The sequence below is a fragment of the Gadus chalcogrammus genome, chromosome 11 (genome assembly GCF_026213295.1).
Source record: "Gadus chalcogrammus isolate NIFS_2021 chromosome 11, NIFS_Gcha_1.0, whole genome shotgun sequence".
Classification (NCBI taxonomy): Eukaryota; Metazoa; Chordata; class Actinopteri; order Gadiformes; family Gadidae; genus Gadus; species Gadus chalcogrammus.
This window is the reverse complement of record NC_079422.1, coordinates 7,010,652-7,032,527: the sequence shown is the minus strand read 5'-3', so window position 1 is coordinate 7,032,527 and position 21,876 is coordinate 7,010,652. Positions and strand designations below refer to the sequence as shown.

At 43.0% G+C, this 21,876-nt stretch overlaps 2 protein-coding genes across 6 annotated transcripts; one reads left to right on the top strand and one right to left on the bottom strand.

Moving 5' to 3' along the window:
• Nucleotides 1-2,363: 2,363 nt before the first annotated feature.
• dedd1 (death effector domain-containing 1) lies at nucleotides 2,364-16,582 on the bottom strand. 5 transcript variants are annotated; one of them, XM_056601324.1, is made up of 7 exons: nucleotides 16,440-16,577; nucleotides 15,610-15,965; nucleotides 14,957-15,470; nucleotides 14,542-14,622; nucleotides 13,952-14,092; nucleotides 7,377-7,763; nucleotides 2,367-7,039 (listed from the first exon to the last, which is right to left on the bottom strand). In XM_056601324.1, exons 3-7 carry the CDS (start codon nucleotides 15,447-15,449, stop codon nucleotides 7,026-7,028), a joined length of 1,116 nt encoding a protein of 371 aa, XP_056457299.1. In that variant the 5' UTR covers nucleotides 15,450-15,470; nucleotides 15,610-15,965; nucleotides 16,440-16,577; the 3' UTR covers nucleotides 2,367-7,025. The 5 variants fall into 5 exon arrangements, with proteins under 5 accessions (XP_056457301.1, XP_056457302.1, XP_056457300.1 ...); XM_056601326.1 differs by having other exon boundaries at nucleotides 2,364-7,039; nucleotides 14,542-14,613; nucleotides 15,610-16,582; XM_056601327.1 differs by having other exon boundaries at nucleotides 2,365-7,039; nucleotides 15,610-16,580.
• A 94-nt stretch (nucleotides 16,583-16,676) lies between these two features.
• Nucleotides 16,677-21,606, top strand: rabac1 (Rab acceptor 1 (prenylated)). Its single transcript, XM_056601335.1, has 6 exons — nucleotides 16,677-16,778; nucleotides 17,149-17,282; nucleotides 18,660-18,872; nucleotides 19,237-19,334; nucleotides 19,921-20,022; nucleotides 20,575-21,606. The coding sequence occupies exons 2-6, from the start codon at nucleotides 17,161-17,163 to the stop codon at nucleotides 20,661-20,663; spliced, it is 624 nt and encodes a 207-aa protein (XP_056457310.1). The 5' UTR covers nucleotides 16,677-16,778; nucleotides 17,149-17,160; the 3' UTR covers nucleotides 20,664-21,606.
• The last annotated feature ends 270 nt before the right edge of the window (nucleotides 21,607-21,876 follow it).

The following is a 21,876-nucleotide window of genomic DNA, read 5'->3' as shown; positions in this document are numbered from 1 at the left end:
ATATGGCACGTTTTGATAGGGGGGGCTGATTTAGGCTGTGGACAACGCCATGATGACTCGACTCTCCATCCAATCAAGGAGGTGCAAGGAACACCTGGGGACAGTGGAAGTGGTCCTCATATGAAGTCTACAGGAGGGTGATGGCCAATGTCCTGCCACACACAAACTAACATCACATTAGCCCTCTGTTCATCACCTCCGCACCATGGAGGGCCGGACCTCATGCTTTTCTTGCGGGTCAATTGTTTAGCCAATCTGAGTCAACATTCATCTCCCGTACAATAACTGTTCACTCCCAGCTGCACCTGAAACATTCATTATTTGTTTTAAATTTTATTATTTTGTTTACTGTTTTTAAGGCAGTTTATTTTGACTATATTTAAAACTTGATCTCACCAACAATGCCCTGCATGCAAAAAATATAGTAAAAATGTCACTATATTTATTATTTGTTAAGTACATGTTTTCCTTTGGTTGCTATGGTGAAGCCATGTCCAACGCAGGCAGCGGCCATTTCTCTCCTGCTTGTCTCCTCCAGGCCGTCAGGTCAGCAGCACAGTGCAGGATGGCGGCACGGGCTCAACTCCTTCACGTTGCGACTGTCCTGCGCATGCAGCCCGACCCCTCATCGCCATGGCAACCAGCTCCCTGACCCCATCCAAGGGATCCTTGACCTGGATGTGGATCTGTGAGGCGCCGGCGGAGACGATTGGACAGGGGGGGCTGCTGTGGGAGGGGGAGGGGTGTCCAGAGGATGTGGGGTGGTGATGGTGGGGACGAGGGAGCTGGCGGTCCTGGTGGCAGGAGTGATGAGGGAGTCAGGGGCCCTGAGGGTCAACACAGAGATGGCCGCCACCAGACTCACAGATCTCTTCACAAAGATACTACGTGTCTCTGCAACGGCTGCTCCTTTGGGGTGGAGGAGGCGGCAGCCAGCGGGGGGGGGGGGCCCGGCGGGGGGTCCCACAACAAGGCGGCCCGTCGGACTGGAAGCTCATGGAGGAGGCGGCGTTGGTCAGCAGGCGCAGGGTGGCATGCCAGCAGGCAGCAGATGATCAGTCACAGTGATTCTGGCTGCAGTCAGAAGCAGCTGCACACGCACCACAGGGGACGAGGAACTATCAATGGGATGAGAACCGGGGGTGCCGCGCCACAGAACTTCCCCGGTCGTTCAAGGTCTGCGGTTGTTTGATGGTGACACCCGACTCGGAGTGCTGTAATGGAGGGGACCTGCGGTGATTAGACACCCATGGGAGTCGGCAGCGGCAGCAGCATCCCGTCCGCCTGGGGAGAGACGCCTTTGATTGGAGACCACAGTTTGGATCTAACTGTGTTGCCGAGCTGGGAGTGTGAAGCGGCGGAACACCTCAGATGCACCTCTCCGTCATCGCCGTTTATAACAGCAGGGGGCTGTAGCGTGGAGTCGAGGCGGTTTGCAGGCAGGGGATCATCATCGGAGGATTCCTGAAGTTGGACCCGTTAGTTTCTGCAGACTTGTGAGAGAGGTTGCCCAGGCCAATTTGGTGCAAATCTGCACTCGCTCCGAGGCTGGCTATGGAGAGGACTTGATTTTCAAAAATAATCTCACATTCCCCTAGGCAGGCCTGGGGCCAGCTGGCTCCTGGTCTAACAACGTGTACCGTGAGCAGCTCTGAACCGGCCCTATCATGTTTATCTCCGGGGGCTTGGCGCCGGTGCTGTTCTCTGTAATAAAAAGCTGCTCGTTAACTCCGGTTAGCAAAAATGTGAAACGGTTGGAAAGAATAGGCTATTATTTTAGACATTGATGTGTTAGCCAACAACAAACAGATTTTAAGGTAATTTTTGAACTTGAAGCCTTTGAAGATGCACAACTAGGGCTGCATCGTGTCAAGTCTACCTTTTCTATTTCAAGTACACTGGCCGAAATGATGTAACTGTGCCAGCAATCAAGTTAATAGGACTATGATCTGGTTAAATAAGTTATCGGGATGTTCTAATGAAAATGTATTCTCTCTTTTTATTTGCTAAATTGTCCACAATACCTAGGCTCAGGCAATCTCAATATATAGATATATAGTTGGTTAATTTCAAATTTTTACTTTTAGCTCTGCATTTTTAATAACGCAAATGTTAACTAGATAATCTAGTCTGCAGCATCCAGGCGGGCACGAATCTGACGGAGACCATTCAAATCACAGGGCTGCCTGTTTTTCTACAATTTTTACTGACCAATCATGCATTTTAGAACATAGAACATTCTTTTACGACCTTGCACATAGGTTGTCAGGGAGGATTGGCAAGAAATTGTCAACCATGTCTGGAGTGACTAAATAACATTTGATTTAAAGAATTCATCCACTTTAGAAATGAAGATTACATTTTTTAAATCTGCTTGCTTCAATTCAGACACGGAAGGATTCGGGCTGTGAATGTTTTATTCATATATATAAAGAAATATAAAATATATATATGGTGCTACCCGTCGGGCGTTGCTCAGAAGAGCATCAACCGGTGTGAAACTGTCAACACCTTTGCAAAACCCATGGTTCTGTTGTTCTGTTCTCTTTCTACTCGCCATATTAACATCCTATTGGTCAACGTCAAGGAACACATGGTAGGATTTGTCTAACTAGGCAAGAAAGAACAAAAAATTCAGACATGTTATTTCTCGGGTTGATGTTAGGCGTCTAATGTGCCAAATCACAAGCGGTTGATCATATCAAACAAAACGTAGTTCGACAGCCCAATCAGACCATCCTCACCCATAACACTGAAAGATATTCTGCTATGATATTTTACTTTGACCAAATCCGGCTGAATTTGTGTAGCCTTAACCTTCGGAAGATCGAAACACACACATGAAGCAAAAGGAATTGATTTGCACTAAAAAGAAGAATAGATACACCTTTAATTCAGGTAAATGTAGCCTAACTTGTGTATTTTCGCCAGTCAGCAGGCAAGATGGCGGTGCACCGACTAGGCTAACGTTAGCTAACAAAATGTTGCGTGATATCAGTCAGTACATGGGCAAAAATAACTGACAGTTAAAGTCGCCATGTGTGAGATTGAGCCCTGACTTTCAGAATAAGAAAAACCTCAACAGGGTTCTGTTCACCCTAACTTGCATGGGACTTTTCAAGGCAAACTGACAAAGTCAGCATAGCTGGTCTGTGTTGGTGGTGTGAGTGGGAGGGGTTCTGGAGTGTTGATAGTAAGATGAGACATGCCCCCACTGGAGGACATTCTTGTTAAGAAAGAGTGAGGTCCGGGCTGGCCAGCATTTTTTTTATGGTAGAATACATCTTTTGCAGTATGTGATTTTATTGACAACATTATTGAAATCCGCATTGACTAAAGATATGTCTGGGCACGCTCAAGTTACAAGCTAGTTGAAATGTTACATATTACAACTTTTAATATTGTATCTCAGTTGGTATTCCGGATAATGTAGATGAGTTTGGGGTTAGTTTAGCTATACTGACATTATTTCCGTTGCATACCAAGGGTTCGAGAACAATCTGGTGGCAAAGGTTACAGTTAGTCGAACAGTCCTAGATCAGAAAATCCGATGAGTATGACCACATCCTAAGGTGGTCAGGCTTGCATTCAGAGTCTTTCGGACCAGATTAAATAGGTGTATGCAAAGCAAAGTGGGTACAATGTGGGATCTGGCTACATCATTCAATCCTCGCCCTATTCCTATACGGAACCCGACAGGACTTTTCTCCCTCTTCTGGGAATATATACACCGCTAGACACACTGTGGCTCTGGTTGAATAGTAAAACACATTACATCCCATGTCCTTTCATTACAACTTTTACTTGACCTCGATGAAAAACATAATGTTTCAAGGAAAGCAGTCAAGATTTACAATTACAAGGACATCAGCGGTGTTTGGACAATTCGACACAAAGGGCAGTTTCACATCTGTTGAATATCTCCTTACCAAAGTGTCACCCGATTTTGATGGGATAGCTATGGGATTATTTCCCATAGCTATTAATTAATTATTTCCAATTGCCATTCTTCTATTTTGTGTTTGGTTCAATTTATATTGTTTCAGATTTTTGGACTTTTCTCTATTTTCCCAAAAAATTAAGCTTTCAAACAAAACGATCTATTGCATGTGTTTACCCTTTGTGAAATGAGACACGAAAGCAAGCAGCCTCTCAATTTAGCATTTAAACAATAGGATCAGCTCTTACCATGGCTTCCAACAGATACTTCCGGGTCATTTGTTTAAGGAACCTTCCTAAAAAGCACTGCCGTCCACAGTCACCATGGGACACGCAGAAATTACGGCAACCAATCAAACATTAATAACCCTTTATATAATTTGTTACATCTACCAGGTAACATCAAGAGGATTATATGGGAATTGTCCGTGGCTGTATACATGTATTTTCTTTGGGGGTCATGTATTTTACCTTCATGAGACATGCACGAAAACGCAGATGTGTTGCACACTACAAAATATAGACTACCATTAGCAAACATTAAAATAAAATACCTTTTCAACCAGCTCACCGACTCGTTTAACACAGGCATAGCTAGGCTCCAACATACACACCTAAGGGATGCAAACTCAGCCTAAATGCACCAACATCTTGCCCATGTTCAGATATGGTTTCCCTTACTGCACATTGAACCTAATGTGGCAATGTTGTTTTAGTAATATTTTACTACAACTTAATGCGTCTACCTGTAATGCAGGTAGCCTACATCTCTCGAACCTTGCCTCGTCCGTTGAGCACGTGAGGACTACAGCATGAAACCACACGTCTGGGAGCATGGCCTTCCTGACGACGCACCTATGGACCAAATACAGGTTATCATAGGCTATATTCACAGTCTACAAGACATAAATAACGTTGTTTTTTTTTCTTCTGTTTGATGTGGTCTGTGGTCAATATAAGTCATACCTGGACTAAACAACTTATCTAAACTAAAAAATATGCACAGCCACACAACTCGATACATTGTTTTATCATGAATGCATTATGTAGGCTATTCGAATTAGAAACAAGTCTTAGAAGTACTGACTGATTGTGGGTGTTCATGATGAAAGCTATTCATTTCTTTGTGAAGTACGAAGTTGGACTAGAGCAACGCTTGGGACAGAACTGAACATTTTCTAATAAAATGTTGAGTTTAGCAGCCTTCATCTTTTTAAAAATGTTGAATAAATATGGTCAAATTATAGAAAATGGGTACGTTTGCAACTATTTAATAGAATCCTTTAACAAAGGTGAAAAGCTTCTTTAGCTCTGATGCAGTTATCTAATGCAGCGTTTAGACACAGTACGTTTTGGATAATCAGCACCAAGGACAGCGCCCGCTGTTCGTGGTGCTGATTACAGCTGGATGACTAATGTGGATTACAAGACAACGTTGTCGCCAATTAAGTTATTAAGTTTGAGTGTTTAGACAGGCAAGTGAGAATAATCGGGCCTTCTAATCACCCAAAAACAATCAAGAGCAGCGGTCTGTTTAGTAAATGTTGGAACCGTGCATAAGCCAAGATGCATGAAAACGCATATTGGCTGGAGAACTTGAGTACATTTACAGGACTGTTATAAGCTTCAGGCGCCAGATACAAGATGCAGGGGTAAAAGGTTGATCAAATAAAATGAAACGGCCTACTGTAAATATTTAGAATGTGTACTGATTGTTATCTTCCCATAATGATTATAGCATAATTAGCTGTCATACATTTAGACCATTTTCCAAAAGAGTTTCAGTAGTTGAATTATCATGGGATGTTCATTCATTGATGTCATCTAAAGTATTTATATTTATTATCTTCCGATTCATTTACAATTCCATACTGATATAAAATAATTGTATGGACACAGTTCTGACACAATTTAATTCAATGTTAAGATAAATCCCCCCCCAAAAAGGACATGCTCAGAGTAAATACTCCCTTTCTTAAACAAAACATTCCCACTTTGACTTTTTTCCCCATTTTTTTTCACATTTTCACCTATGAATATAAACGTACACAAAGACATCAGAATGACAAAAACAGAAATATGAACATGGCTGTCCCTTGCACTCTCTATGTTTATGCTTTGTGCCGGCTAGCAGTGCCCTTAGCCTGAGACACTGGCAAGAAGTCTATGTGCTTAAGTCTTGCTTGTATGGAGGGACTTTGGGGCCCCTATTGATCGGGTCCTCTATGAGTGAAGTCCAGGCATTAGTTCCACCAGGGTGACTAGACAGCTGTCTGGAAGCCCATCTACTGGGCCAACATATTGGAGCTGAGTGGAGCTGGGATGTGCACTTTGGATTTTGATCTCCCAACATCACTGCCATTGACGCAAGCGCACGGTCCTGTGCATTTGCTGTCTGAGAGGGAGCTACTGGCAGGCGGCGGCCAGGGCTGGAGATCCGGATACATACATGGCGCCATTTTGTCATCCCGCTTAGCACTGACAAGAGTGCGATGATGAATCTTCCACGGTCCGCCAGGGGCCAGCCCTGATCACCACTGTCATCTACTGGCACCTGCCCATGCACTCGGCAACTCAAAACATCAAGCTGGGTTATCATGACACACGGGACACACCGAGCGCCTGGTTTAATAGGCTGTCTGTGTGTGAACCAGAGCTGTCCAGAATCACAGATCAGGTTCAAGAGCCGTTCCCTCCCCTAGAAATTACCTAAAACAAGAAAGTAAGGTCATATAATAAACAATATCCTTGACATTGGTCAGGTGTTTTTGAGAGGTAGGCGTGTATCAATTGGTTTCCATTTACTTGCTGTTAAATACACAAAACTCTTAACTTTAACAGACTACACCCAAACCAACAGTGACTACATCGGCCATATTCTGTTTTTTTCTTCTTGCATGACAGTTTGCGAGCACCTAGAACGTATGGCCTCTGGTCGGCCAGCTTGTCTCCTGATGCCTTTGTAATGGCATCAAGGAGAAGGGGATTCCCTTGGTCTGCTGGTGCATAGCTGCCGATTGATTCTTTGTTATGTACTGGGAACAACGATAATGAACTCATTCATCTTCACCATTTATACATGCGTCTTAAGATGCAGCTCCTGAAAAGAAAGAAAAACCCATTACTGGTTTAGGCTACATTTGATAACAGTGATCCGTTATTATGTTAAGCAACAACATACTGCAAAGGTCTGCCATCTAGTGGTTCATTCGTGTATTGTATTCAAACCGTAAACCAATGAGGACGGTGGTTACCATTTCCACTCCATACTGAAGTGTAAAGAGTGTGAAAACTATTTTTTAGGATATAGGATATAATAACAGACTTCATTCATATAGCACCTTGTTAAACCATGTTTGTTCATAAACAACGTCATAGATCAATAATCAGCAGGTGCTCAAGCGTCTACATACCCAATCCCCTCTGCATCTACCCACCGCTGACGGAGGGCATCCTCAACCTCCCCCGGCCGGCCGCCAGGACCCGGCAGCCCTCCTCGTAGTCGTCCTGGTCCACGCTGATCAGCAGCCGCACGCCCTCCCGCCCCGCCGCCTGCAGCATGGAGTCGGTGATGAACACGCACTTCAGGGCCTCCAGCAGCACCCCACTCAGGTAGTCCTTCCAGAAGGCCTGCAGGTTCTCCCAGTCCGTGAACTTTATGTTGCAGCCCACCGAGCCCAGGCTGCGGGCGCCCAGCAGGGAGCTGGCGCGGCTGAACAGCTCAAACTGCCGCTCCAGCGGGTGGGGTTTGTCCGACGACACGCCGCTGCGCAGCGCCGCCTCGTGCTCCTGGTACTCGGCACGAACGCGCAGCCGCACGTCAGCTGTGGTGGGGGGGGGGGGGGGGGGGGGGGGGCGTCGTCGCCGGCGAGGGGGAGGGGGAGGGAGGGTAGATAAGTTGATGAGAAGAGCGGATGAGTTGATGATGCAGTGAGAGGTGGAGCAGCGAGGACGATACAAGACGAGAGAGGCAGAGGATGTGGAATGAGGAAGAGGGAAGTTGGAAGAAGAGTAATAGATGTTTGGGCAGTTGAAACGGGACAGGAGTTGAAGTGGAATTGGAGGAGGGGTGGTGGTGAAGGTCAAGGACGTGATCACAGGTCAGAACACAAAGGGAAAGAGGGACATAAAGGAAGAGTTAACCAGATCGGCTTGTTGAAGTTGGTCACATTGAATGGACTGCATCAAGCAGGGTCTGCATTAGGAAGGTGGAAGGGCTTGGATTGTGACACTGTGTCGGCGGACTGACTGGAGGAGCTAGTGGGAACTCTTTGAGAGCAGCCTGTGGAGAGCGCGTGTTGAGGAGTGCAGACAATAAGGTTTGCAGAGCGGTAGGGTAGGATTGGGTAGTGGATCATTCAGAATTGGAGAAGCTGAATATTCACTAGAGCACTATGTGTTAGAGTTCTTTGGTTCAATTACCAGTTTTTTAATAGACAGACAGGCAGGATTCAAGGATTGAGATTTCAGGCTCAGAACAACTAAGGAAAGGCAGAGGAGAATCAAATAGCGTTGTGGATGTGGTTAATAAGGGCAATATGTTTTAAAATTATATTGTATTTTTGGTATGTTTCTGTTCTAAAAAAAACAGATAAAATATTAAAGTCATTAGGGTCCCAAAACAAATGGCCTTTGAGCTCCACAGTAAAAGGATTGGCGTTCATGCAACAGCACAACGAAGCACAGAGAAGGATCAGAAGATACATACTGTACTGAGCAAGAGCAACGCAGTGATCCTCGTCTCATGTCGTTATCCCAGAGCTCGCAGCGGACACCTGGAGCAGGCGACTTTTGAGCTGAAACAAAGACACCCCTCCCCCCAAACCCTACAACCCCTTTCACCATCGGGATGGTACGTACACTTCCAGTGGTGTGATCTCAGGGAACAGCCTCAGATGTCTTCTTGCAACGGGCATTATTGTTTTCAGCTAAAACTGCGTTTCATGCTCACAAATATCGGACATTTATAGAAACATTCAACATCTAGAAAGCAAAGACTATGATGGAATATGTAAAAGAAATACGAAGCAATTGGTTTAATTGAAAGAAAGGTTCTGGTACTAAATAAAGCAAGTTCAAGTATTGAACATAAAATCAAAGTGGATTTCTGCTAGTCAAAACGGTGAAGAATTATAGTTAACAGTGTAACTTTACATTTGCTCCTTTTGGATATATTTGTAAAGAGTAAGTTGGAAAGGAAAGAACATGAAGGAATAACTAACCAATTTAAAGAAAGACAATAAGTGAAGGCAGGAGACGTTTGCAATAGATTATCTTTGTGTCAATGTAAGAAAAAGAGCAAAGAACAGTTTGATTGACCTAAAAACACAAGGGTTGACTTTGAGAAAAATTAGAACAAAATAATAACAAGTCCATGGGCAAATAAAGAAAGTGGAGCATGACAGGCCACTTGCCTATAACAAGTTATGAGGGACCTTAAGCATACAACACAATCAGTTCCTACACACACTGACTGTCAAACTCCTCATTAACATAGCAGGTGCGGACTGAATCCCTCTTTAATGGGAGGCAAATGCATCTACAGAAGGACAAACAGAGCATCGCCCTTCTCACACAGGCAGGGGAACAGTGTCCCAGAGGGAGGGCTCCATTTGGCAATACATTGATTCCACAACCAAGAAGGATCCGGAGAGACGTTGAACAAAGCACAAGGACAGCAAGTTTATACTTTGAGACGTCTTAAAAAAAGCTAAAGCCCCTCTTGAGATAAACACTCGCCCTTCATGTGACTAAATGCATTTATAGACCTCCTTCTCCGTTTCCTATTGGAGCGGCATGGGGTGAAAAGATAGCGGCGGAATACTAAATAAATATATAAATATATAAATAACGGAATGACAGCAGCACAGCAGCAGTCATTTCGTTAGGGTTACAGAGCACTTCACGCTTCAGCAGACAGCAGAGCAATGCACTTAAAAAAACGACATTAGAAGTTTTCATCCCCCCCCCCCCCCTCTTAAAAAACCAAGCCCTTCTCTGCTTCCTTTATCTCAACCCACCAGGAAAAAAGACAAAAACAACCACACACCCCCAAAAAAAGTTTTAAGTACCCATTTATAAGAAGTCACTTGGTGCAGGGAGCTTCAACCGTTTATTGATCCGTTCTCCTGCTCAACGACTGACCACGAGAGAGAGGGAGAGCCGGTGGAGAGAGTTGGGGGAGCGCAGGAGAAACAGGCAGACAAAACTCTTTGTGATTTCCCCCCACTCGACAAAAAAAAAAAATAGCTCTGGGTATCTTTATTTTTTGCGTAGTTTGAGCGCTCAGTGTTCGTTTTCACCCTCTTATTGTGTCTGAGGACACACTGTGTGTGTGTGTGTGTGTGTGTGTGTGTGTGTGTGTGTGTGTGTGTGTGTGTGTGTGTGTGTGTGTGTGTGTGTGTGTGTGTGTGTGTGTGTGTGTGTGTGTGTGTGTCTTCCTGACATACACAGGTCGGTCTGTTTAGAACTGTGGACACAGAAAGGACAGGCGGAGGGAGAGAGAGAGAGGAGAGAAAAGCACAAGTGGGTTGGATATGGGTCCATTGGAACGCTTCTGACTCTTTTTTTCAAGAACAGGCAGACATGGCAAAGCCTCTATTAGTTGGCGAAGAGATTGGTCATTAGGGCTACAACTGGCAATGGAAAGTAAATCCTCGAGGAATGGACTGCAGATCAGCACTCTACAGTGACAAAGTAGCATCTAAGCGGGATGCGTATGAGTACCCACAATCCCCCAGCCCCATTTCTTCACACTATGAGCTTAATATTTCTCAGGGTTATGGTCCGTGCTAACCACTAACAGGCATCCTATTTAGATAAGCCGACACTTGCTGCTGAAGATTTCCACACACACAGAACACAGTGTCCAGCACTTGTAGTGGACGTTGTAACATTCGGATGGTAATTGAGACACTTCACTGAAAATGATCTGAGAAATGAATACTGACAGGTAATGGTATTAGAGGTGGAGCCGTCAACTGGCCCAAGTGCCCTATCTATCTCCGCTCACACACACACACACACACACACACACACACACACACACACACACACACACACACACACACACACACACACACACACACACACACACACACACACACACACACACACACACACACACTGTGGTTCATAAACTACTGTGCTCTGCCTCCAGGCTGATTGTCAGCCATTTTAGGTATTCACCAAGACATAATATGGAGGACAGACCTGAGAGAGCCAGTTGAACCGCCTTACAGATGTAAATATGGTGACTTGGGGGCCTGAAGACAGATTATGCTTTGTAAACCAGACAACCAAACATTCGGACCATCCAGCCAAACTATTTGGACATTTATGGATGTCGGTCACACTACTGAAGCCACTGAAGGTAGTGCGAGTACAAACAGGCATTGGTTTAGTATTTTCCAAGAGATGTGGGTTTTGGTTGTAAATAATATATTTTGGTTCATATGAAACGATCAAAGCGTCACAAAATTTGAAACACAATTGAAATATCAGCCAAGCTATTCAGATCAGTCTTTCTCAGATCAAATGTAGGTCAAGTTCTTTCAAGTGAGTTGAGAAAAAGACAAATGAGAAAATTTCAATAGAAAAGATTTAGAAGATGCATTCATCCACTGCATCCAAATACAAAAGCAAGGAAGGAAGCACAGGATTGCAGCACAGGATTGTTTTGTGAAGGGGTCAGGAAGGACAGCTATAAGATGGTACATTGAATACACCCCCCCCCAACCTCTGTGAGAGGAGGGAGGGGTTTACTTTGCACACCGATGCAGGAGAGAGACCGCAACTGAGCTGCACACTCATGCGTGTGCGCACATAGCAGAGAGACGAACTTACAGACTTTCTTTTTTCGTTTCCCAGCCTCCCTGTTTTTCACATTTATTTTCTCCATGCATCCATTGATTCCAAGGCTACTCTTTCTGAGTCGCAATCCTGAGTCAACCTGCTGGAATCAAATGTTGGCGTCAAGACAGCAACATTTTCACTCTCATCACTCCTAACTCTGCATAGCTAGCCAGGCCGGCTTTTGCATTAGCTCGATATGAACAGAGGATGCGTTTTAGTAAAGCATGCGTCGGCCTGAACGCCGTCATTGGCAGGACAGTCATTGAGAAACACCACCATTGAAAGCACCTCCATGAATGGCAAGCATATTTCAATCAATGTCAAAGGCCATTCATGTTTTGTGTTTGTTTCATCCCACTGCAGTCAGAGGAATTGTTTAGGCATAAGGAAGGCAGGTAAAAACTCAGGAAATGAAGTTTTTTCCGATCTAAATGACTCATTAAAAAATCACTTGTTCAGGCTGATATCATCGCCATGTCATTAATGTTAAGCAGGAATGGAGCCCATCATGGGCTGTTTCAAGTGCTAAATGGAGCAGGCAAGTCTGTTACTGGAGGGGGAAAACGATAGCAGACTGCGTACCAGATTGGGCTCTGAAGGTAATGCTTTAGTGGGGGGAGAGAAAGAGGTGGAATGAGCAGAGAGGAAGGGAATAGAGGACACAGAGGCAGGGAGAGAACCCCCCAGATCAGGTAGGTGTTTTAAGTCATGGAAAATAAAAAGGTTGTTTCATCAAAACCTGTCCAGACATAAATAAATCAATTGGCATGTGAGAAAATGGGCGAAGATATAGAAGTCTGCCAGCCACCTCCCCTTCTGTCATCAAAAGCGGCCCTTTCGAATGGACGCTTGGCTTTACATCATGATGTTTGTCATGTCCTGTCTGGCATTCATGTATTGCATTCTACTATTCTGTTGTGTTGTTTGTTTTAAGCTCAAGTACCGCAAGACAATCCCCCAAGCCTCTGTAGTCATTCAACTTGCATTGAGTTAAATGTTTCAATGTAATCTTTTTGAAACATCAGTATTTGACTATTCCTTTCAATTCCATGAGCAGTTTTGAAAACCAGCCTTCTGGTCATTACCTTAAAAATAGACCTGAGCTCATTGGCGTCATACATCTGTCGCAAATTAATTATTCTGGGGGCATAACTGATCTGCGATGAAACGGTCCTGCAGGGTTCAAGGTCAACAGTCATATTTTTCCTTGCAAGTAATTGGGTGCAACACAATCAATCAACAACGATGTTTTTTTATGTTGTTTTTTTTCTATAAACATTTAGCTTAATACTATGATCACTGAAGGAATATTATAACATGGCTAAGAAAAATATTTTGGCAACTCTGTAATAACATACAGAGCTAGAGTTTGACTATAATTGTCATTAAAGTCGCAATGTGTAAGATTTAGCCTTTACCAGCTAGTAGGCGGGAGACTTCCAGGATTCTAAAAACTCAACGTGTTCTGTCCACTCCAACTGCCTATGCAGCTGTGTGAAGTGAACTAGACTGGCTCGGTTGGCTGGGTGGCATGAGTGGGAGGGGTTCTGTGGGTACCGGTAGAAAGATTATTGTATACGAGGTATTGTAACCCATCATTTGGCATTTGCTGAATAAATCAGTTGTAGGATGTGATTAAATTGATTAAACAAATTAAAACAATGGTTTATTTGTTTCGAAATATTATTGAATAAAATGTAAAGCTATATATTGTTAAAGGGCTTTAGTTGCATTTTTTAATGCATTTAAAGTAGGACCTGTTCTGAGAGGTCAGCACAGGTTACATTGATTGTAGGTGGTAGTTCACATTCATGCCTCCCTCGTTACTCCCTAGGCTGTCCTTGCAGAAAATGTCTAAAAAATCTGAAAAAACTGGATTAGTTAGACACCCATAATTACCTCTAAAGGTAGAACAGGGCTTACACACAAAGCATGGACGTTAGTTTGCATGACAGATGGGGATCTGACTACAACGCTGTAAAGAACCATGGATGTTTGAGATGAATAGATGATGGAGTTGGTAAACAGAACCAACTCACAAAGAGTACTGGGTCGTAAAAGTGATGGGGAGAGATTATGGTGGGAAAATGAAGAAGAAGAGAGAGGCAGGTTATAGGTGGGGGAGCCCTGTTAGAGATAATAAAAAAGGTGCACTCACCGAAGTAAACTGCGTCTGTTGGCGGCAGCTGCGGAGGGCCCGGCCGGTTGGACCGCTTGGGCCTGCGGCTCCAGCCGTAACCCCTCTTCCGTCTCCTCCTCCTGCAGGCAGGGTCCCCAGGCAGGGAGGGGCTGCTAGTATCTGGAAGGACAAGGCTGGTACTTAATCAAGGAAATCCAGCCCAGTCAATGTCAAGTCTTCTTTTATGTTTTTGTTGTCGGTGTTATGGTATTCATTTATGTTTCTGTAGGCCCAGACCACATTCTTGTATGACACCCTTGTGGTGAAGAGGAAAACTACAATATTAAAGGATTTCGAGGACATTATCATGAAACTATTATCATAGCCTTCGCCTATTTTAATGACGTAGAATATATAAATATATATATATATATATATATATATATATATATATATATATATAAATTGCGCCTTCAAAGAGTTACAATTAAGTAAATTAAAAACGTATTGAATTGACCAATTAATAAAATAAAATGTATTGAACTTCCAATGCTGGAATGTCATTCCTTAAAAGGATGTATAATGAGTATTAAAAAGCAACACGCATCCAGGAATGTGTGCTTACTCACCAGTTCTCCAGTCTGTTATTGTTGACACAGGCATCATTTTGTTCTGTGTAGCAAAGTAGGGAACTATTCGTTCTGGAGACACTTAATGAGAAAAGAAACATGGGTCAACATCTGGTCGCTCCAATATCAATATGCAAACAATTTATTTTAAAAGGCTACCAATTTTCTCCAATAGGAATCCAATATCAGTTTCCAAATAGACAAAATGGGGGCCACATTTGAATTATTTCTAACTTGTACAACATAAGTTATGTTTTATTCCCTGTATTTCAATAAAGACTGTTTTCCACACCTTGATTGAACATACGTCATACCATATACATCTACACAATTGTATGCCTCATCTGCAAGACATTTAGATCAAGTTAAGTGATCGGATTATGTATTGTGACATTGACAATAAAAAGCACCTCACCTGTCCTCCTTTTCTTGCGTGAAACTAAGGGCAAGAGATCGTGACGAGTGAGGACCCTCAGGAGCTGGAGCAAGGGCTCCAGGTTTCCTTCACTGAGGTAACCTCGTCTCTCCAGCTGCAGCAGCAGATCCAGGCCGCTTTTAGGGGTGTGCAGGGAGGCCGTATTCCCTGGGTTACCCTGGGGTTTCAACCTCCTCCACGCACTAAGGAGCGCAGCAGTAGGGGGCACGCCTGGGTCAGTTGGGTCTTCCTTGCAGGGCTTGACTGTCCACGCTGCTGGATCAAGGGGGTGTTGTGCACAAAACGCTTCGTCCAGCAGACACGACAGCACCTCAATATCCTCCACTGTCAGTTGAGAGCCAACTATTTGGAACACCTCGTGAAGGGAAAGCATCTCGTAGTAGTTGAGGCATTCAGTTTCATCACAGTAAAACGAATCATTGAGACAGTAGCTTGGGGTCTGAATGAAGTCCATGTCCGAGGATACTCTCATGGCTTTTCGTGTGGACCAGAGCTGTTAAAAATGTTTATATTGTTTATTATACATAGGTATACCCATACTGATTACCACCAACTGCAATCCCGTTTTTTAAGTAATGTTAATTGTAGGAAAAGTTACTCGGAAAGAAACTTGTAAAGTTTATCAAACGTACCTGCTTTCAACAGACAGGTTGGCCGTCGAACAAGTCCAACCGATAGAAAGACTGAAGGTGAATCTGCTGCAGTGTGAAACTATTGTCGTCGTTTCACTACACACGGTGTCCATAGGAAAGCAGCAGCTCCATACACGCCCAGCAACTGGTGCAGCAAATTATCTCTCTCTCTCTCTCTCTCTCTCTCTCTCTCTCTCTCTCTCTCTCTCTCTCTCTCTCTCTCTCTCTCTCTCTCTCTCTCTCTCTCTCTCTCTCTCTCTCTCACTCTGTCACTCTGTCACTCTATATATATCTATATCTATACATATATGTATATTTCTCACGCGCTCTCTCTCATTACGTAACTGATCACGTTCCTGTAGAGGGGGAAAAAAATAACACAAACAACCAAGACCAAATAATAAAACCAATAAATCACATGTTGACATATCGTCGATATAAAGACTCAGAGACAGGGCAAGTAGGCTGCAATCAGTATGAAGCAAGTGTAATCGTGTTTGCAATGTCAACCTTATTGCACTTGGTTCTATCATCCTTTTTGTACCGACAGCGATATATTGATGCATGATGACAAATGTACTTATTGTAAGTCGCTTTGGATACAAGCGTCTGCTAAATGCCCTAAATGTAAAATGTAAAAAATATTTCAAAAAGCAAATATTTGGGAATGCTGTCTTTCCCTGCGGCCAGCTGATGATCTGAAACATAACAACATACCAGGGGCTGACTCCTCGGTCAGGAAACTGATCCACATTAACTTATGTTTTCATAAGATTCTGCGTATAAATACACACATAACTGTGGATATTGTAGAGCCTATCAATTCTCACCGTTACGTTATTTTAAGATCCGTATTTTTTCATGGTATTTGCTCGTACGCATTCTACTAGTGCAATAACAAACCACCGACCAATCAGAGCACCCTGTGTCGTTTTATTTGAACCGGTCTCCGATCGGTTCCTGTACGAGTTTATAGTAGATTCACCGCAGAGAGGAGACGCTGCAGCTGACCCCGGACCAGGTAATACAATGGCGTTTCCATTGTTGTCCACAAGGGGCAACGTCTACTCTGAGCATGTACACAGGAAGTATAACCAATAGCTACACATCACATCCGTCAAGTGGTAACTTAAACTAAACAACAGGGAAGAAGATTTTAAACCTCTGTTGTGAGTATAGTTTGCGTTTTTCGAACGCATTGGCCGATGGGTTTGTATGTCTATCAAACAGTACATTTTGAAGGAAGGAAAAAGTGCGGTTTGTATTAGGGCGATGTAGCCTCACTTCTGACTGTGGAGCCTATGCCAGTCACAGCCCTCAGTAAACCTTTCTTTTTCATACACTTTGGAAATGTTGTGTTGACCTAAATACAAAGCATAGACATCCTATGTTACTTTACTGAATATAGTCCTGTTAGCGAGTTTAGCAGTGAATAACCTTTTAGTGACTAAGATGTCTACACATATTTTCCATTCCTTGAATGTCTTCGTACGGATACAAACAACCATAAATTATATTTAACACGCACACACCTCATAGGAATCGGAATAGATGACAACCGGAGCCCCCAAGGGTGAAAACTGCCTGGTGGACATGGACAGCAAGGCAGGAGGGTTGTTCAGCGCGGAGGAATCCCACCCCACTGGAACCGGTGGAGCAGGAATCATGTCGAGGTAAGGAACTTCATCGTCGTTGTTTGTCAATCTCTACTGTGCTTACTTTAATAATCTTATAATAACGCAAATATATTAGAGCAAACAAGCAATCGTTGTTGTCTTATTAGCATTTATATTCGAACGTAACAAGTTATGTTACTTTGTAACGTCTTGGGCCTTAAATGTTTCTAACTTATTGGGGCCCTTTTTGACTAGCACTACATGTTCTTTATTATTTTTAACATCTGTATTTAGCAAGGAAAACATGTTGAAACATAACTGATCTGCCTTGAAATTAATCATTTGTGTTTTCAAGGGGTTTGCTTTTGCTGTTATTTTCAAGTAACAAAGTTCAAGTAACAACGAAACACAACAAACTTAAGGGATGTACAGACTACTCAACTAGATATATATTTATTATTTTAAAACATACAATATATAAACACATTATTGATGCTTGAGTTAAACATTTTTATAATGCAAAAGTCTTGGCACTAATCCCAAGTTTATTGGGGATAAAATACATAGGATCTGGCATTCAAAAGACACTCAACAGTTTTAGTGTCTTGATAACTAAAAGTGGCTATGGTCCATTCATATAAAATGATTGCACAGTTTGGGGGTATGCATACAACCGTTGTGTTTTTATTTTAAGGGTCTACACACACAGGGGGCAGGATACTCCACGTCCTTAGGCCCTGAGGCATCCTCAAGCAAGATCCCTTACCCTTACCCACATGGATCCTTAACTCACTATAATTCCGCTCTGTTAAAAATCAAGACTCGGTCCCGACCCACACGTGGGTCATGGGAGACCTTGTTCGGGTTGCCAAATAAATATGCGACCCAATATTATGTATATATTTTTAAAGGTTTTCCTATTAAGGTATTTTCCTTTAATGTAGAGTAAGACAGGAAGGTATGAGAGAGAGAGGGGAAGACATGCCTATGTGGTTAAAATAGTGATTGTGGAACACAAGCCTACCTGTTTGGCATGAGCATTTAAAAACTTTCAACACGAAGCATGTTTTTGATAGTACTGATACTGAATGTTTGTTTTGTTCTGATAATTTTACTTATAACATTAACTCTAGAATGACAGGCTAGCGTACATTGAGTTTGTACATTGTACATTGAGAAACAATGAGCCTGTTAACTCCACCTAAATGCATTTACTTGGTCTCATTTATAAAGTATTCAACGTGTGTATTATGTTTTCAATAATGCTTGCATAAAAAGTTTTACTTCTCATGATTTATACATAAGGCCTATTGTGAATTGGGTCACGATGGTTTGTCATTTAAAAAAAAAAATAATAATCCCCCGAAAAAGTCTTGGGAAACACTGTCCTAAAGGACTGAATGGTAAAGGTGATGTCGTCTCTCTCCCTCCCAGGATCTGGCTACCTAAGGGCATCTCGGCCAGCCTGATCAAGGAGTGGCTGGAGAAGCGGCGGATGTCCATCCGACCGTGGGCCGGCTTCGTTGACCAGCGCAAGTTCTCCAAGCCGCGCAACTTTGGCGAGCTGTGTCAGAGGATGGTGAAGAACGTGGACACCTACAACAGCAACTACACCTTCATCTTCCTCGGCCTGATCCTCTACTGCATGTAAGGACGGAGTCGAGGAACGGAACGGAGTCTTTTAGGCTTAGAATTGAACTGATTAGCATTTTATTTGAAATGGACATGACAATGATTGCATGAAGTATGCATCCTCATAAAACAATTGTACATCTACACTTTATATTATATTATATAATAAGTTATCTCTAACTAAAAGCAAATAATTGGACCTAAAATAGCAAATAGCCTACGTTTTTTTTAATAAACGTTAAATAATTGGAGACCGATAACTTAACAGTAAAACAAACTTTGAAGAGCAGTTTATCAAAGAAAGCCAGGCTTCAACTTATTGTACCCTCACTGTTATTCCCCGTGCCTCCTGATAAACATTGTCCTTGGTCTTCCTCAGTGTCAGCTCCCCCATGCTGTTGATCGCCCTGGCGGTGTTCGTCGGTGCCTTCTACATTATTCACCTCAAGTCCATGGAATCCAAGTTGGTCATACTTGGTAAGTAAAGTCACACTAATGTGTATGTACGCGTACGTCCTGCATAAAACATGAGGAGCCAGACATCTTATCTTGACGGTCATCTTCACTTTCTGGTACAGGAAAAAGGGGTTCTAAGAAAAAGTTCGTATTCATCAAGTAAATGCACGTCGGAAAAGTAAACAAGGAGGCAGTTCTATTGCCTTCAAATTATAAATTATTCTGTGACATTAGAATTGATGATCAACATTGTTGGAAAGCTGCAGTCAAGGTATATAACACCTTGTGTGTGTGTGTATATATATATATATATATATATATATATATATATATATATATATATATATATATATATATATATATACCTACTACTTATAAAATAATTTTGAAATGCAAACCTACCTACGACTCGTATTGCTTAAAAATATATCACTTGTTCACTCGTAGGCTACGAGTGAACAAGTGATATATTTTTAAGATGCTTAAACTGCCGGTATTGGGGTTCAAACCCCTAGGATGAACCCTGACTAACTGTGCGAAGGATGTAAATATCATTGTCTGTCTCCTTCCACCTTGAGATGGTAATGTGTGTCCTGTGGTCCCCCAGGCAGGGAGCTGAACGTCCCTCATCAGCTGGGTCTGGCGGGAGCCGTGTCCCTGCCTGTGTTCTGGTTGGCCGGTGCTGGCGCCGCCGTCTTCTGGGTTCTCGGTAGGGCCATCCGCAGCACCTGATAGGATCGATTTATTCACTCCTGTTCTTTTCTGGGGTTATTGGTTGCTTTGTGTGGTTTAAAAAAAAGAATGAAAAATATAAATGATGTCTGTAATGGAATATTAGAAATTAATTTAACTATAAGATTATCCTAAAACCACTGGAAGGCAACGGGCCGTTCGGATAGAAGTGTGTCCTCAATCGTTCTAAGGACCCACATGTTTCCCACACAGTTGGACATTTTGGTACTGATAAATGCAATGGGGATTCTGAGATGCAACGCCCCTTGCTTGCTCCAGCAGTAATGTGGTAGAAAATGATAAAAATGGCTATAATATATTATAACAAAATAAATGTCATTATTAAGATATATTTGCGTTGTTAATCCTAATCATGTGGCAATTATTTACCGTTAAACGCATAAAAGATGCTGCCTGATGATAAATAGCACGAGTTGGAAATAGATACTTCCTCGACAAAAACCGAAATTGCAGGCCTTGTCCTTCGCTGACCTACGTGGAACCTTACAACTGCCAATTATTTCCTCAGGAGCAACGCTGTTTGTGATTGGCTCCCACGCCGGCTTCCGCGAGCTGGAGGGATCGGACATGGAGGAGCTGCTGATGGAGCCCGTGTAGGGACGGGCTCCCCGCGCTCACCTCGCCCGCGATCGACCTTGTGAGGAGCCAGCCCGCAATCAGTTTCCACCTGACCCCCGCCACCGCCGAGCCCACAGACGGATGCACTGCACACATGACAGCGGATTTGGATCCCACATGAAACCCTTGTACTGGAGTTACAGTAGTGAAAGGATGGGGCCCCTCGTTTTGATGGTTGTTTGAGGATTTAACAGGCTGTATGGCCCCGGGCAAACCCATTTTCTGTTGTACTGAGGGAATGCCTGTCAATGCAGAAGTTGTACTATATGCAAAGAGAACTACTCTAAATGTTCACATGTAATCCAAATCCTATGCCTTTTTTTCCAATATAGCTACGTTTAAGCTGTCATTGATTTGACTTTGGATAGCTTCGCTATAACAATTACATAAATCGCTTTGATTTGATTTCTGGCAATATTTTCTTTAGTTGAAGATAGTTTTACATATATACTGAAAATCATAAATGACCAAATCCAATTTCTTTACCTTTCCAATGAAAAAGTGCCACTTTATTCTTTAAGCATGTCTTTTTTTGATTGTGCATTAATAAATAGGACAACGTATAAAACTGATTTTATTCAAGAAAGGGATTTAGAATAGCAATGTTTTTATAGTAACTGACGATAAGGTCAGGTTAAAAGGGTCAAACCATATGTGGGATAATATGGGGAAACGGTTTACAGAAGATAGGGCATAAGCACGACTTGCTTGGACATTTTACATATCTAGTTTATTTGTTACCTTCAGTTTTATCATTGCCAAAAAAATGCATTGTGTTTCAAAATTATAATATTGGGCTGTTTGTATACACTCTCAATAAACTGTTATTCCTCATCATGATTGCCAGAGTGGGCAGATTGCATGCCGCTGGTTGGATCTCCATTTTATGAAGTTTCTTTCTTTTTAACCATCACATCCTCACTTTGCTCATGGAGGACAGACAGGAGTCAGGACTACACCGTACACAGGGACCCTTAGCACTTCTCAACCGCTGTTTTTCAAATTATTCTGTCCTGTGTGTGTGAATACACAGCGGACCCCTGATGCTTGTCACTGTCACTAAGCACACCCAATGCTCTCCCCCCCCCCCCCCCCTTTTTCCCCTCTTCACGTGACCCCATGACCCTGTGCTCTGTCAAAGCCTGGCGAGAGGGACCCCATGCTCAGGTTGCCAAGGCAATGACCTTGGAGA